Source organism: Tachyglossus aculeatus, chromosome 18, assembly GCF_015852505.1.
Source record: "Tachyglossus aculeatus isolate mTacAcu1 chromosome 18, mTacAcu1.pri, whole genome shotgun sequence".
NCBI lineage: Eukaryota > Metazoa > Chordata > Mammalia > Monotremata > Tachyglossidae > Tachyglossus > Tachyglossus aculeatus.
In genome coordinates this window covers 8448087-8466106 of record NC_052083.1, presented here as the reverse complement: position 1 = coordinate 8466106, position 18020 = coordinate 8448087, and the positions used below count along the sequence as shown (strand labels likewise).

At 44.9% G+C, this 18020-nt stretch overlaps 1 protein-coding gene across 2 annotated transcripts in view; it reads right to left on the bottom strand.

The window, feature by feature from the left end:
* The window catches only part of ARHGAP39 (Rho GTPase activating protein 39), a 282235-nt gene that overhangs the window by 131100 nt on the left and 133115 nt on the right, over window positions 1-18020 (bottom strand). For both annotated transcript variants that reach the window (XM_038760044.1, XM_038760045.1), the window contains exon 4: window positions 6445-6528. In XM_038760044.1, coding sequence (XP_038615972.1) covers window positions 6445-6528 — 84 coding nt within the window. The remainder of the gene's footprint in view (window positions 1-6444; window positions 6529-18020) is intronic.

The following is an 18020-nucleotide window of genomic DNA, read 5'->3' as shown; positions in this document are numbered from 1 at the left end:
CAAGAGATTGGTAGACGGAGAGATGAGAATGAGGCCGGGAGGAGGAGGATGGCTGGAGGGGAATGACCAATGCAAGCTGAAGTGTAGGGAGAGGACAAACAGCATGGTCTGGTGGAAACAACCCTGGCCTGGCATTCACAGGACCTGGGTTCTAATCCCACTTCCACCACTTGCCTGCTGTCTAACCTTGGACAAGACACTTAGCTTCTCCATGCCTCAGTTTCCTCATCTGTAAAATGGGGATTAAATACTCGTTCTCCCTCCCCCTTGGACTGGGAGCCCCTTGTGGGTCGGGGACTGTGTCCAACCTGATTATCTTGTACCTATCCCAGCGCTTACTACTACTACTACTACTAATAATAATAATGATGGCATTTGTTAAGCGCTTACTATGTGCAAAGCACTCTTCTAAGCGCTGTGGGGGATACAAGGTGATCAGGTTGTCCCGCATGGGGCTCACAGTCACCATCTCCATTTTACAGATGAGGTAACTGAGGCTCCGAGAAATTAAGTGACTTGCCCAAGGTCACACAGCAGATGTGCCGGAGCTGGGATTCGAACCGATGACCTCTGACTCCAAAGTCCGTGCTCTTTCCACTGAGCCATGCTTACTACAACATTAGGTACGGAATATACTGCTTAGCAAATAATAATAATAATAATGATGGCATTTATTAAGCGCTTACTCTGTGCAAAGCACTGTTCTAAGCGCTGGGGCAGATACAAAGGAATCAAGTTGTCCCACATGGGGCTCACAGACTTAATCCCCATTTTCCAGATGAGGGAACTGAGGCCCAGAGAAGTGAAGTGACTTGCCCAAAGTCACCCACCTGACAAGTGGCAGAGCCGGGATTTGAACCCACGATCTCTGACTCCAAAGTCCATGTTCTTTCCACTGAGCCATGCTTACTACAACATTAGGTATGGAATATACTGTTTAGCAAATAATAATAATAATAATAATGGCATTAATTAAGCGCTTACTATGTGCAAAGCACTGTTCTAAGCCCTGGGGCAGATACAAAGTAATCGAGTTGTCCCACATGGGGCTCACAGACTTAATCCCCGTTTTCCAGATGAGGGAACTGAGGCCCAGAGAAGTGAAGTGACTTGCCCAAAGTCACCCAGCTGACAAGTGGCGGAGCCGGGATTTGAACCCGCGACCTCGGACTCCAAAGCCCGGGCTCTTTCCACGGAGCCACGCTGCTTAAAGAGTCCGTAAAGAGGTGCTTTTCATCTTTTGGAATCCGTTCAACTGAACACAAGGCAGACATTCCCACTGCGCCGTCTTGCCGGTCTGCGCACCAAGGAGGTACCGGGTTCAACGCCTGAAAAAACTCATTTATTAATGTGAGGGCTTGTTCCGGAGGCAGACTGTTTGCTGGCGGGGAGACCTTGCAGAGGACGCTGTGCTCGGGAATGGAGCCAATTCCACCAACCTTTTCATTTATTCATTCATTCGATCGCATTTATTGAGCGCTCACTGTGTGCAGAGCACTGTATTAAGCGCTTGGGAAGTACAAGTCGGCCACATATAGAGACGGTCCCTACCCGACAACGGGCTCACGGTCTAGAAGCAGCATGGCTCGGTGGAAAGAGCCTGGGCTTTGGAGTCAGAGGTCATGGGTTCAAATCCCGGCTCCGCCGACTGTCAGCTGTGTGACTCTGGGCAAGTCACTTCACTTTTCTGGGCCTCAGTTCCCTCATCTGGAAAATGGGGATAATAATAATAATAATGGCATTTATTAAGCGCTTACTATGTGCAAAGCACTGTTCTAAGTGCTGTGGAGGTTACAAGATGATCAGATTGTCCCATGGGGGGCTCACAGTCTTCATCCCTATTTTACAGATGAGGTAACTGAGGCACAGAGAAGTGAGGTGACTTGCCCAAAGTCACACAGCTGACAATTGGCAGAGGATTGGGGATTCATTGGGGATGAAGACTGTGAGCCCCCCGTGGGACAACCTGATCACTCTGTAACCTCCCCAGCGCTTAGAACAGTGCTTTGCACACAGTAAGCGCTTAATAAAGGCTATCATTATTATTATTGTTATAATTATATGTTATTATTATAACAACTCCAGAAGAAGGCAGAGGTGAACGGTATAGACTACACTCCAATGTAAATAATTCAGTATAATAACTCAGCATTTCAACATTCAGCTCTGCACACAGTAACCGCTCAATAAATACGACTGAATGAAATTCAGCTAGGGCTGCCTCTAGAGTGTTACTTTTCTGTCAAGTTCATTCTATATCTTTTCAGTCGTATTTATTGAGTGCTTACTCTGGGCAGAGCACTGTACTGAGCACTGTACTAATTATCTTCCTCACAACACCAGATCGAGTTGAGAAAACATACTACTGGGAAGCCAAGAGCCCTCTCTCCCTTCTTCCCTTTCATTTAATTTCCTCATTAATACATTCGAACGACTCCAGAAGAAGGCAGAGGTGAACGTTATAGACTACACCCCAATGTAAATAATTCAATATAATAACTCAGCATTTCAACATTCAGCTAGGGCTGCTTCTAGAGCGTTACTTTTCTGTCAAGTTCGTTCTATATTTTTTCAGTCGTACTTACTGAGTGCTTACTCTGGGCAGAGCAGTGTACTGAGCACCGTACTAATTATCTTCCTCACAACAGCAGATAGAGTTGAGAAGGGAACATACTACTGGGAAGCCAAGAACCCTCTCTCCCTTCTTCCCTTTCATTTGATTTCCTCATTAATACATTCGGACGGCTCCAGAAGAAGGCAGAGGTGAATGTTATAGACTACACTCCAATGTAAATAATTCAGTATAATAACTCAGCATTTCAACATTCAGCTCTTCACACAGTAAGCGCTCAATAAATAGGACTGAATGAAATTCAGCTAGGGCTGCCTCTAGAACGTTACTTTGTCACGTTCACTCTATATTTTTTCAGTCGTATTTATTGAGTGCTTACTCTGGGCAGAGCACTGTACTGAGCACTGTACTAATTATCTTCCTCACAACAGCAGATCGAGTTGAAAACAGAACATACTACTGGGAAGCTAAGAGCCCTCTCTCCCTTCTTCCCTTTCATTTGATTTCCTCATTAATAATGATGGCATTTGTTAAGCGCTTACTATGTGCAAAACACTGTTCTAAGCGCTGGGGAGGATACAAGGTGATCAGGTTGCCCCACTAATCCATTCCAACGGCTCCAGAAGAAGGCAGAGGTGAACGTTATAGACTACACTCCAATGTAAATAATTCAGTATAATAACTCAGCATTTCAACATTCAGCCCTGCACACAGTAAGCGCTCAATAAATACGACTGAATGAAATTCAGCTAGGGCTACTTCTAGAGCATTACTTTTCTGTCAAGTTCGTTCTATATTTTTTCAGTCGTATTTATTGAGTGCTTACTCTGGGCAGAGCACTGTACTGAGCACTGTACTAATTATCTTCCTCACAACACCAGATCGAGTTGAAAACAGAACATACTACTGGGAAGCTAAGAGCCCTCTCTCCCTTCTTACCTTTCATTTGATTTCCTCATTAATCCATTCCGACGGCTCCAGAAGAAGGCAGAGGTGAACGGTATAGACTACACCCCAATGTAAATAATTCAGTAGAATAACTCAGCATTTCAACATTCAGCTCTGCGCACAGTAAGCGCTCAATAAATATGACTGAATGAAATTCAGCTAGGGCTGCCTCCGGAGCGTTACTTTGTCAAGTTTGCTCTCTATTTTTTCAGTCGTATTTATTGAGTGCTTACTCCGGGCAGAGCACTGTACTGAGCACTTGGAAAGGACAGTTCGGCAACAGAGTCAGTCTCTAATCAATCAATCAATCAATCAATTAATCATATTTATTGAGTGCTTACTATGTGCAGAGCACTGTACTAAGCACTTGGGAAGTACAAATTGGCAACATATAGAGACAGTCCCTACCCAACAGTGGGCTTACAGTCTAAAAGGGGGAGACAGAGAATAAAACCAAACATACTAACAAAATAAAATAAATAGGATAGATATGTACAAGTAAAATAAATAAATAGAGTAATAGAGTCTCTACCCAACAACGGGCTCACTAAGGGGCGTCGAAAGGGGAATTTTGAAATAAGATGAATTGATTTCCTGGCTAGCTCAAAGGTAGGTCTAGATGCCAAGCACCTGCAGAATGGGAGGCACTCACCCTCCAAAAGGGCTGAGGTTCGGGAAGGAGCAAGGGCTGGGAAAAAGAGGACCTGGGTTCTAATCCTGCCTCCACCACTCATCTGCTGTGCAAACTTGGGCAACTCATTTCACTTCTGTGGGCCCTCAGTTCTCTCATCTGTAAAATGGGGAGTCAATACCCGTTGTCCCTCCAACTTAAGACTGTGAGCCCCATGTGGGCCCTGATGGCCTTTCACCTATCCCAGCACTTAGTACAGTGCTGGGCACATAGTAGTAGTGATGATAATCAATCAATCGTATTTATTGAGCGCTTACTGTGTGCAGAGCACTGTACTAAGCGCTTGGGAAGTACAAGTTGCCACTTACAAAATGCCGTACGATTATTAGTGGAGAGGGAGCAGAGAGGAAGCGAAAGGAAGAGAGAGCGTACACACCCGACCAAATTGCAAATCGGGCAAGGGAGAGACAAGATCACGGAACGGCTGCGGCTTATGCCAAGGAGCCTGAATCGAGAGATACGATTGCCAATTTGGAAAGGCTACTGCGAAAACCGGAAAGTCGGGTCTCTTCGTTTACCTGGAGAGGCCGCATGACCGTGCTTGTAACGCGCTGCAACTTGAATAACAGGAAACAGGAATAACGGGAATAGGAGCGGTGAGGCCACAGAAAAAGAAGTTGCAAGAGTCAAGGGTCTGCGGAGGCAAAGCCCCAGACTGAGAGTTTTCATCATCATCAATCGTATTTATTGAGCGCTTACTATGGGCAGAGCACTGACTAAGCGCTTGGGAAGTACAAATTGGCAACATATAGAGACAGTCCCTAGTTTTGGTTGAAACTTGATTTAAGAGGATGCTAATCATCTCATTTGCCTGGCATACCTGCAGGCTCAGAATCTGGGAAGAAGAAGTCTGCAAGAGCATCTAGGCCAAAACCCTACAATTGAGGGCAAACGGGACGGATTGTCACCTGTTTACTGCTGTATTGTTCTTTCCCAAGCGCTCAGTACAGTGCTCTGCACACAGTAAGCACTTAATACGACTGAACGAATGAATGAGGTCAACCTATAGGAAAAGAGGCAGTAACCAACACTGGAGTCAGTTCACTCCGTTCTCTGCTGCTTAAGAGAAGCAGCGTCGCGCAGTGGAAAGAGCTCAGGCTTTGGAGTCAGAGGTCATGGGTTCAAATCCCGGCTCCACCGATTGTCAGCTGTGTGACTTTGGGCCAGCTGGGTGACTTTGGGAAAGCCACTTGACTTCTTTGTGCCTCAGTTACTTCATCTGTAAAATGGGGAGTAAGACTGTGAGCCCCCCGTGGGACAACCTGATCACCTTGTATCCACCCCAGCGTTTAGAACGGTGCTTCGCACATAGCAAGTGCTTAACAGATGCCATCATTACTATTATTATTATTGAATGAATAAAGTGCTTACTAAGTGCCAAATACTTAGCATTGGGATGTATACAAAAAATACTGAGATCGGACACCATCCCTGCCGCATATGAGACTCTCAGTCTAAGAGGGAGGGAGAGCAGGAATTTTATCCTCGTTTTAAAGATGAACTTTCACATTTTACAGTTGTCTAGATCAGGACCTGGGTCAGGATGGTGGCTATGTGGAGAGAGAAGGGGCAGGTCCTGGAAATGCTGTTGGGGGAAAAAAACGGCCAGATTTAGGAAGAGACAGAATATGAGAGTTAAAATAATAATAATAATAATGGCATTTATTAAGCGCTTACTATGTGCAGAGCACTGTTCTAAGCACTGGGGAGGTTACAAGGTGATCAGGTTGTCCCACGTGGGGCTCACAGTCATAATCCCCATTTTACAGATGAGGGAACTGAGGCACAGAGAAGTGAAGCGACTTGCCCAAAGTCACACAGCTGACAACTAAGACAGCAAGGAGTCAGGAAAAGAGAGATGGTGATAGAAAGAGGAATGGAGAAAGTGTGAAACCTTAACTGTTGGGTTGGTGAGGGTGAGATTGGAAACAGAATAAGGCACAGAGAGATATTGCTACGGGACAGATTACTGAACCTGGTTCTAAACCATATACGCTTGTGAGGCAAACAAGACGAAACCGAATCAACACAAAGGCAAAAAATGAGAAGTGAGCTCTCTTGAAAAAGAATTCAGTAAATCGCCAGGTGAAGTACGCCCTTCCTTTCACTCTGACATACCAACTCCGAACAGCTGCTGACGCCCAAGTACGTAAAACGGAACCCACGTTTCTCAGAAGAAAACAATTCCTGAACAACCGAGCACTGGGGGGGGTTGAAGATAAGTTGGAACTACCTGTAATGAAGAAGCTGGCCTTCCGCATTGTAATCCCGATAAATCTCATAGTCTTTCTCAATAAATACTCCTGGTGGTGAAGAACTGTAACGAGAAAATAACATCGAACAAGAAAATTAGCGATTTATTTTTCCTCTCTATTTTAAAACATGATCCGACACTCCGGTTCCTAATTACCCTCCCGCCTAGGGTCACCACATCCTAAACCCAGCGGTCTGGCAAGAAGGGGGCCAACTGATTTGGACACGACCCGGAAGGAGAAGAAAAACGGTGCATGTCTCTGGCGAGAGGGAGGTGACAAGCGAAGTCGAGGGTCTAACTTCCTGCTGCCATCTATTGCAATCAACCCATCCATCCCTGCCCAGCCCTCACCCTTAAAGATCCCATTCAGCTATTTCATATGTTGCCCCTTAAACAGTTTTCAGTTTTGTAAACCATAACACGGTCACCGTTTCTCATCGTCAGAATGGCAGGATGAAAACGCCTCATTGCTCGACAAGACAAACCAAGACTTTAGTCTTCACGTCATCAGTCTGAAATACGAATCAACTTCCAGTTTCTACACTAACGGTGACAGGGAGAGCATGGTGAAATGTTTCAGCCGCTAGCTTCAAGATCTAGCTCGACCAACCATCTGCTGTTGCTGACGACGAGTAGCCAGACTGATGGATGAGTCTTGCCTCTCTTCCCTTTCCCGCTCTCTTATGAAAGGCCTAATGAGCTGTTAAATGACCAAAATGCCAGCAAGTGAAAAAAGAGAGAGGGAGGGGGGAAAAGAGAGAGAGAGAGGAGAGGAGAGAGAAGGGAGAAGGGAAATGAGAAGAGAAGAGAGAAGAGAAAAGAAATAAGAGAAGAGGAGAGAAAAGGAGAGAAGAAAGAAAAGAAGAGAGGGGAAAAGGGAGAAGGGAAGAGAGAAGAGAAGAGAAGAAGAGAAGAGAAGAGAAGAGAAGAGAAGAGAAGAGAAGAGAAGAGAAGAGAAGACAAGAGAAGAGAAGGAAGGGAAGAGGAGAGAAAAGGAGAGAAGAGAAGAAAGAAAAGAAGAGAGAAGAGAAGAAAAGAGAGGCGGAGAGAAAAGGAGAGAATAGAAGAAAAGAGAAGGAAGAAGGGAAGAGAGGAGAGGAGAGAGAAGAGAAAAGTACGGGCTTTACGACTCACTGAACAGAAAAAAGCCAAGCCCATTTCCAGCTCCCAAAATGTATACGCTGAGAAATGAATGCTTCTGGTATATTAAATAGCAATGAGTCTTTCATCATCATCACCAATGGTATTTTTTGAGTGCTTACTATGTGCAGAATGCTGTACTAAGTGCTTGGGAGAGTACAACAAAACCGAGTTGGCCGATAGGTCCACTGCCCATAATGAGCTTACAGTTTAGAAGGGGACACAGACATTAATATAAATAAATTTATAATATGTAATTTAAAGATATGCATCTAAGGGCTGTGGGGTTTAGGGTGGGGTGAATATCAAATGCCCAAAGGTCACAGACTTATTCGTTCACTCATTCTGAGCAACAGGAACAATTCTGGATAGATGAATAGTTACGAACATCCATTTCATTTCCGTCCCTTCTGGGTGGCTCAAAGGAGAGAAGCGGGCTAGGACCCTCTTAGATCGCCTGGTAGGACCAAATAATACAATAGGTGCATGCCTTAATGACTCTTTTCCTTCCTGTAATAAAACATTCCCTGTGTCGTACTGTCACAATGAATCATACAGAGTATGGCTAGGAAAACATCAAATGTTATATAAGATCAACAAAAAGAAAGCAGACCACCAAATCCTCAAAATATCCCCCATTTGCTCATCATTATACCATTTCTGCTTTTTGGGGCTGCTCACAATTTAGGAGTGTTTGGTGTAGATATCTTTCATACCTATTCTCAGGAGAAGATAGATTTATCTTCTCTGAAAATTTTTCATCCTTGAACAGCAGGCTGGTATTTTCCTTAACATAAATGCACGTAACTTGCCAAAACGTGAAAAAAAAAGCCACACAGAGGTTTGCTGAGCACACGTCATTTCATTTCCATGTGGACTTTCTTTAGAGCAATAATACTTCGTTATCTGCCGTGTAAATGATCTTGCTTATTTATAGTCTGCTTTCCCACGTGCAGATTCAGAACAACACATTTCAAGCTTTCAGCTGCTACGGACTCAGTGATAGAGGTGATGCAAAATGTATGACGTTATTTCCTTTGAACATTTTTTAAAAAGTTACGCAAAAAAACCACTTTGTGAAGGCTTTGCATGAATGAGTTAATATTCAATGCTGATTATAGGAAGAAAAAAGAAACGTATCATCCTAATAAGGTGGGACTCTAACATTTCACTCAGGAAACTGGCGATGTGAAGGCTGTGCATGAATGAGTTAATATTCAATGCTGATTATAGGAAGAAAAAAAGAAAGGTATCTTCCTAATAAGGTGGGACTCTAAAATTTTACTCAGGAAACTGTCAATGTGAAGGCTTTGCATGAATGAGTTAATATTCAATGCTGATTATAGGAAGAAAAAAAGAAACCTATCTTCCTAATAAGGTGGGACTCTAAAATTTTACTCAGGAAACTGGCGAGGTGAAGGCTTTGCATGAATGAGTTAATATTCAATGCTGATTATAGGAAGAAACAAAGAAACGTATCTTCCTAATAAGGTGGGACTCTAAAATTTTACTCAGGAAACTGGCGAGGTGAAGGCTTTGCTTGAATGAGTGAATATTCAATGCTGATTATAGGAAGAAAAAAAGAAACGTATTTTCCTAATAAGGTGGGACTCTAAAATTTTACTCAGGAAACTGGCGAGGTGAAGGCTTTGCATGAATGAGTGAATATTCAATGCTGATTATAGGAAGAAACAAAGAAACGTATCTTCCTAATAAGGTGGGACTCTAAAATTTTACTCAGGAAACTGGCGAGAAAATTAAATTCCCGTCGAAGCTAATTTTAATGGTGCTTCTGAGCCTTAAAAATTATGACTTGCAGAAACATGACAATGAGTCATTTAGTCCTCCTCCTCGTCTTCCTTACTGCTGCCTCTAATTACATTAGGAACTAGTCTTTTCTAGGGTCCATAAAGGTATGGCTTTGAGGCAGTCCTTCTGTGCGACCTCACCACCCTTCTCAATCAATCAATCAATCAATCAATCGTATTTATTGAGCGCTTACTAAGCGCTTGGGAAGTACAAGTTGGCAACATATAGAGACGGTCCCTACCCAACAGTGGGCTCACAGTCTAAAAGGGGGAGACAGAGAACAAAACCAAACATACTAACAAAATAAAATAAATAGAATAGATATGTACAAGTAAAATAAATAAATAGAGTAATAAATATATACAAACATATATACATATATACAGGTGCTGTGGGGAAGGGAGGAGGTAAGATGAGGGGGATGGAGAGGGGGACGAGGGGGAGAGCACAGGTTTGTTCATTCATTCGTTCATTCAATCGTATTTATTGAGCACTTACTGTATGCAGAGCACTGTACTAAGCGCTTGGGAAGTCCAAGTTAGCAACATATAGAGACGGTCCCTATCCAACAGCGGGCTCACAGTGTAGAAGGGGGAGACAGACAACAGAGCAAAACATAACCTGCTGTGTGAACTTTGGCAAGTCACAACTTCTCTGTGCCTCAATTACCTCATCTGTAAAATTCATTCATTCGATCGTATTTATTGAGCGCTTACTGTGTGCACAGCACGGTACTAAGCGCTTAAATGGGGATTGAGACTATGAGCCCCATGTGGGACAGGGACGGCGTTCAACCTGTTTAGCTCGTATCTACCCCAGTGCTTAACACAGTGCCTGGCACATAGTAAGAACTTTGATACCAAAAACAAACCAAAAAAAGTTCCAGGTCAGTGACCCAACACAAACCAACAGGAAAATCAGCCCTGAGAACAACTCCCCTTTTAATACTAAGAAGCAGCGTGGCTCAGTGGAAATCAATCAATCAATCAATCGTATTTATTTAGCGCTTACTATGTGCAGAGCACTGTACTAAGCGCTTGGGAAGTACAAATTGGCAACACATAGAGACAGTCCCTACCCAACAGTGGGCTCACAGTCTAAAAGGGGGAGACAGAGAACGGAACCAAACATACCAACAAAATAAAATAGGACAAGCAAAACAAATAAATAAATAAATAAATAAATAAATAGAGTAATAAATATGTACAACCATATATACATATATACAGGTGCTATGGGGAAGGGAAGGAGGTAAGATGGGGGGATGGAGAGGGGGACGAGGGGGAGAGGAAGGAAGGGGCTCAGTCTGGGAAGGCCTCCTGGAGGAGGTGAGCTCTCAGCAGGGCCTTGAAGGGAGGAAGAGAGCTAGCTTGGCGGATGGGCAGAGGGATTGGGGGCATTCCAGGCCCGGGGGATGACGTGGGCCGGGGGTCGACGGCGGGACAGGCGAGAACGAGGTACGGTGAGGAGATTAGCGGTGTAGGAGTGGAGGGTGCGGGCTGGGCTGGAGAAGGAGAGAAGGGAGGTGAGGTAGGAGGGGGCGAGGGGATGGATGGACAGCCTTGAAGCCCAGGGTGAGGAGTTTCTGCCTGATGCGCAGATTGATCGGTAGCCATTGGAGGTTTTTGAGGAGGGGAGTAATATGTCCAGAGCGTTTCTGGACAAAGATAATCCGGGCAGCAGCATGAAGTATGGATTGAAGTGGAGAGAGACACGAGGATGGGAGATCAGAGAGAAGGCTGGTGCAGTAGTCCAGATGGGATAGGATGAGAGCTTGAATGAGCAGGGTAGCAGTTTGGATGGAGAGGAAAGGGCGGATCTTGGCAATGTTGGAAAGAGTCCGGGCTTTGGAGTCAGAGTTCATGGGTTCGAATCCCGGCTCCGCCACCTGTCAGCTGTGTGACTTTGAACAAGTCACTTCACTTCTCTGTGCCTCAGTTACCTCATCTGTAAAATGCGGATTAAGATTGTGAGCCCCCCGGGGGACAACCTGATCACCTTGTAACCTCCCCAGTGCTTAGAAAAGTGCTTTGCACGTAGTACTTCTAGACTGTGAGCCCACTGTTGGGTAGGGACCGTCTCTATATGTTGCCAACTTGTACTTCCCAAGTGCTTAGTACAGTGCTCTGCACACAGTAAGTGCTCAATAAATATGATTGATTGATTGATTGATTGTAGGGACTGTCTATATGTTGCCAACTTGTACTTCCCAAGCGCTTAGTACAGTGCTCTGCACACAGTAAGCGCTCAATAAATACGATTGATTGATTGATTGATTGATTTCCAAAATGCTTAGTATAGCGCTCTGTCACACAGTAGGTTCTTAAATAATTACCGAACACTGATTTCCATCGGCTCTGTTGCTCTATTCTGCTATTTAACCAGCCCTCTCCCATTACGGCAGGGAGCTGCCTTGCTTACCTTATTCACTCAATCATATTTACTGAGCGCTTACTGTGTGCAGAGCACTGTACTAAGCGCTTGGAAAGAATACCCCCTTTGCTTCGAGGGGCTGGAAGTCCAGATAACATTTATCTCGGTGTTTCATTCTGGTTTTCAGGTTTACATGGACTCAGAGAAACTGTTGTTCCGCCCAACACTAAGGCTATCTAGTCGATCTGAGCCTCTGCTTGAGGAGACTGGCGGATCAGGATTTTGCTGACCTGTTTCAAAACCAGGATCAATCCATCAATCGTATTTATTGAGCGCTTACTGTGTGCAGAGCACTGTACTAAGCGCTTGGGAAGTACAAGTTGGCAACATATAGAGACAGTCCCTACCCAACAGTGGGCTCACAGTCTAAAAGGGGGAGATGATTTAACCCAATTCATGTCTGTCAGTCAGGCAGCCAGCCAGCCGTGAACAACAATAATAATGATAATAATGGCATTTATTAAGCGCTTACTATGTGCAAAGCACTGTTCTAAGTGCTGGGGAGGTGACAAGGTGATCAGGTTGTCCCACGGGGGGCTCACAGTCTTCATCCCCATTTTACAGGTGAGGGAACTGAGGCCCAGAGAAGTGAAGTGACTTGCCCAAAGTCACCCAGCTGACAAGTGGCGGAGCCGGGATTTGAACCCATGACCTCTGACTCCAAAGCCCGGGCTCTTTCCACTGAGCCACGCTGCTTCTCTGGATAGACATCCAGGTGCCCAGACAGCTTATGTACGTAAGTGCCGTGGGGTGAAAATCAAAGTGCTTAAGGGATAAAGCAGCAGCACTGAGCTTTTAGACTGCGAGCCCACTGTTGGGTAGGGACTGTCTCTATATGTTACCAATTTGTACTTCCCAAGCACTTAGTACAGTGCTCTGCACATAGTAAGCGCTCAATAAATACGATTGATGATGATGTTTCGGTGGCTTTGGAATAAACGATATTCCCACTTCTTTCTATTGAGATTCTGTTCCTCTTGCAAAAGACTCTTGCTCTTTCCTACTCATCCAGTTTGCTACCCTGAACCCCTGTTGCCCAATGAATCTTAATAATTTTAGCCTTACTAAGCTGTCTAAAGACAGTTGTCATTTGAATCGACTCACTGTGGGCAGGGAACGCGTCCGCCAAATCTGTTTTATTGTACTCTCCCAAGCGCTGAGTACAGTATTCTGCACATAGTAAGAGCTCAATAAATGCTGCTGACGACGACGATTTGAAAACACTCCGGCATTCCCAGAATTTACAACAGTAATTACTATTCATGGCTCAGTAGGAAAGAGCCTGGGCTTTGGAGTCAGAGGTCATGGGTTCAAATCCCGGCTCCGCCACTTGTCAGCTGTGTGACTTTGGGCAAGTCACTTCACTTCTCTGTGCCTCAGTTACCTCATCTGTAAAATGGGGATTAACACTGTGAGCCCCACGAGGGACAACCTGATCAACTTGTAACCTCCCCAGTGCTTAGAACAGTGCTTTGCACATAGTAAGCGTTTAATAAATGCCATCATTATTATTATTATTTCAGGTGATGTCATTCCAGAGGATAGGACTGGCCTTACACTAAGCCCTTTGTGATCTCCAGTGGGAGGCTGAAAGGCGGAGGAGGAGGGAGAAGGGAAACAATCGTCGGGGCCTGATGGGAATGTACTCTCTGCACCCACTGGTTTCTGGTGGGAGGTTTAATTGTTTTGGGTTCTTTTCAGTCCGAACAAGTTAATGGAGGAGAAGAGGAGGAGGAATCGGGAGAATTTTGAACAGGAAGGAAAAAGGGAGGGGAAAGGAAGGCGTAGCAGAAGGAATGAATGGAGAGGTGGAGTGGCCGAGCAGAAAGAGCCCGGGCCCGGGAATCAGGATCAATCAATCAATCAATCGTATTTATTGAGCGTTTACTGTGTGCAGAGCACTGTACTAAGCGCTTGGGAAGTACACGTTGGCAACATACAGAGATAGTCCCTACCCAACAGTGGGCTCACACATAGGCTGATGGTTTCCCAGAGGTGGTAGGCCTTTGGGGGATGCTTCAGCCCCGTCCCCTCATAAAGGATTTCCTCCCAAAGAAATACGTGCCAAATGAGATCCAAGAACGTGGCGCGGTGAGCTCAAAAGTTCCCCCGCTCGGAAAGTGGCCAAACTCCTCGTTCCAAAGGCGAGGGGAACAAAGAACCATAAAGAAATACCGCGGCATTTCAGCTAATGAATCGAGAGACGTGGCCAAGGTTCAATTTGCAAATGGAAAGTTCACTCATGGTGATATTACCTACTTCAAAGTCAATATTTAACACCTTTTCATATCAACGGAAATTCAAATGGAAAACAATTAATGAATGATTCCATTATTTATATGGGTGAAGGAAGCACAAACTGGAAAATGAGGAGCATTATTCAATAAGTAGATGGAATGAAATAAGGAAGCACCCCAATTGTGCAAAAATAAAATAGACCCTTGAAATAAGGTGATAGCTAGTAGTCTCATTTCACCAGCAGTTATTTCATTCTGGGGTTCTTATCTCCTTCAGGTGTGAGGTGTGTTCAATGTTTGGTATGTAAACTGAGAAAATTTCCAACGAGTCAACTCATAATCCGCTTTAATCTACTGGGATCAGTGTACGTCCCACCCTGGTTTCAATTCTGACTCTAAATCCCTTGAGGACAAAAAGGAAAAAAAAAAAGATTTCCCCGACACAGTGAATCCACTCATTGAGGTACAAGAGAGGAAAGTCCACGAGGATGATTTTTATCCTTCCACTAGCAATACTTATACGTGGTTTGGGTGGGGTTTTTTTTTTACAGCAATTTCTTAGCTCAGCTGGGGCCAAGTCTGGATTCTCACAAGAGCAGATAAAATCCTGAACTTCCCGGCTGGAGTTTATCTATCTCTGCTCAGAATCTACCGGACACTGAGTTTCTGAGGTCATTTCCCCAGAACCTGGTAATTCCCCTCTCCTTTCCAGCTATGAGATGGACGGGACCAGAGGAGGAAGTATTTTGGGAGGCACCGAACGGCCCACAGATATTTTCATATTATACTTCCTCTTTCCCAACTCCCATATCCCTAGTACAGTGCTCTGCACCCAGTAAGCGCTCAAAAAATACGATTGAATGAATGAATGAATGAATATCCCGACCTCTAGCTTGGCTGATTGGACTCAAACTCGGTATTTCCTCCTTCCCGACTCCCATATTCCCACATCTAGCTTGGCTGATTGGACTCAAACTCGGTGTTTAACCCCTCCAGGACTTTTGGCGACTGGAGAGGGGGACACCGTCCATGCAGGAACCCAGAGGACTGCCTGGAGGGGGGAAGCGGAGAGAGGCTCTGTGAACTTCTGCGCCCGTTAGTTTCTATTATCAAAACACAACAGTCAGTCCAAGCAGGAAACAGAGCCAAGCGAAGGGGTTTAGACTAACGACACTGCTCCTCATGGCTTCAGGGACATGGAGGTGAGATGATGATGATGACGAAGCCCCCTCCTTCCTCTCCCCCTCCACCCCCTCTCCATCCCTCCCGCCTTGCCTCCTTCCCTTCCCCACAGCACCTGTATATATGTACATATGTTTGTACAGATTTATTACTCTATTTATTTTACTTGTACATATCTATTCTATTTATTTTATTTTGTTAATATGTTTTGTTTTGTTCTCCGTCTCCCCCTTCTAGACTGTGAGCCCGCTGTTGGGTAGGGACCGTCCCTATATGTTGCCAACTTGGACTTCCCAAGTGCTTAGTCCAGTGCTCTGCACACAGTAAGCACTCAATAAAAACGATTGATTGATTAATCCCCATTTTTACAGATGAGGTAACTGAGGCCCAGAGAAGTGAAGCGACTTGCCCAAAGTCACCCAGCTGACAACTGGCAGAGCCGGGATTTGAACCCACGGCCTCTGACTCCAAAGCCCTGGCTCTTTCCACTGAGCCACGCTGCTTCTGTGCTTTTCTTGGCAGCATCAGGAAAACCAACAAGATTCACAGGTTGTCACTGCTCACAGAGAAGCCCGGGGAACAGCAAGGCAGCATGCTAATTGAGGGAAAAGCTGACTTTCGGGGAGCAAGATAAGTCTAGCTAGCTTGCAAAATGGCTATTTTTTCACGCTCTATCAACCAAATCAATGCCTTAGCAGGATGACAGCAGCTTATGCCCCCTCGTCCTTTGAAAGGATGGCAGGAGTGGACAGATTGAGTGTCCTCAGTATTTCCCTTTTCAAATTCACAAGGAACTTCTATCTAAAGAAGGCACTGCCATCTCCAAGAGGGGAATGGGAAATGGAAAGGCCAAATGGTATTCCGCTAAATTATAGCTATATTGAAGGAAAACTGGGCCTGGAGTCATGAAGTCTTCCCCTTCTAGACTGTGAGCCCGCTGTCGGGTAGGGACCGTCTCTAGATGTTGCCGACTTGGACTTCCCAAGCGCTTAGTATAGTGCTCTGCACACATTAAGCGCTCAATATATACGATTGAATGAATGAATTTGTTGTCCTCCTTGGAGAAGTACTCAAGCGCTCAATAAATACGATTGATTGATTGATTGAGAAGTACACAGAATGAATCCAGCAGCAAAGAGAAGTCGCCTCATACCTCAGACAACGGTCTTTTCAGAACGCAGATGATGTTTGTATAATTTACACGATTCAAAGTGATTTCTGACCAATCTACATGCTTCGGAACAAATCATCCTCTAACCTTGCAATGCCTAGAAAAGTACGGATGAGAGTGACGTCTCAGTTATCCTCCTGACGGCGGGGCAGGGAGAGCTAAAGGTTAGTACTTTGCACGTGAACGCTAGCTATTATGCCTTTTCTTTTTTTCCCCCTTCGTCAAAATGATCTGACTACCTTCTGCCATATGGAGGCATTTCCACGCTGCAAGTCATTCTGACGAAAAAAAAATAAATCTGCTTGAGAGCCCTGTTAAATGAAATATGCATTTCCAAATGTTACAGGAACGATCAAAACCTTCCCGCATGCACCACATGACCAGCGCATATACAGATATAAAATCCTCCGTGGCTTCACGGAGTGACTTGGGCAAGTCACTTAACTTCTCTGAGCCTCAGTCGCCTCATCTGTAAAATGGGGATGAAGACTGTGAGCCCCACGTGGGACAACCTTGATTACCTTGTATCCCCCCCAGTGCTTAGAACAGTGCTTGGCACATAGTAAGCGCTTAACAAATGCCATCATTATTATTTATTATTATTCAGAATTCCTGGGAATTGGACATCATTCAGATCTTGCAGGTTAGCTGAGGGTTGGGTGGAATATCTTCCGGGCCACCCTCGGCCTGTAGCCCTGATTTCCCAAGCGACTTTTCGGGGAAGAGTCGCAGGGATGACTCGAGAATCCAAACTGGGAAGAGGCTGGCGTCTGGAGACTGGCTCTGGTGGTCTAAAAAAAACCCAGGCATTCAAGAAAATCCTGGGACTCCTCCAGGAGAAAGGAGCCACACTGAGAGAGTCTCATGGGATTGTTACTAATCTACTACTAATAATATGGGATTATTATGGAATTATTATTTTCATTTTTATTAATTTTTATTGGGATTCATATGGAATTATTATTTTTATTATTGTTTAATATATAATTATTATTATGGGATTATTATTAATATGGCATTTATTCTGTGCTTACTATGTGCCAAGCACTGTACTAAGCCCTGGGCTAGATGTAAGATGATCATGGTGGACACAGCTCCTGACCCACATGGGACTCCCAGCCTAAACTGGGGGGAGAACAAGTAGCAGCGTGGCTCAGTGGAAAGAGCCCGGTCTTTGGAGTCAGATGTCATGGGTTCAAATCCCGGCCCTGCTGCTTGTCCGCTGTGTGACTTTGGGCAAGTCGCTTCACTTCTCTGGGCCTCAGTTCCCTCATCTGGAAAATGGGGATTAAGACTGGGAGCCCCATGTGGGACAATCTAATTACCTTGTATCCGCCCCCCCCCCCCCCCCCCCCCCGCCAGGGCTTAGAACAGTGCTTTGCACATAGTAAGTGCTTAACAAATGCCATTATTATTATTATTATTCTCAGGGCCTCCGTTACCTCATCTGTAAAATGGGGATTAAGACTGTGAGCCCCATGTGGGACAATCTAATTACCTTGTATCCCCCCCCAGCGCTTAGAACAGTGCTTTGCACATAGTAAGCACTTAACAAATGCCATTATTATTATTATTCTTAGGGC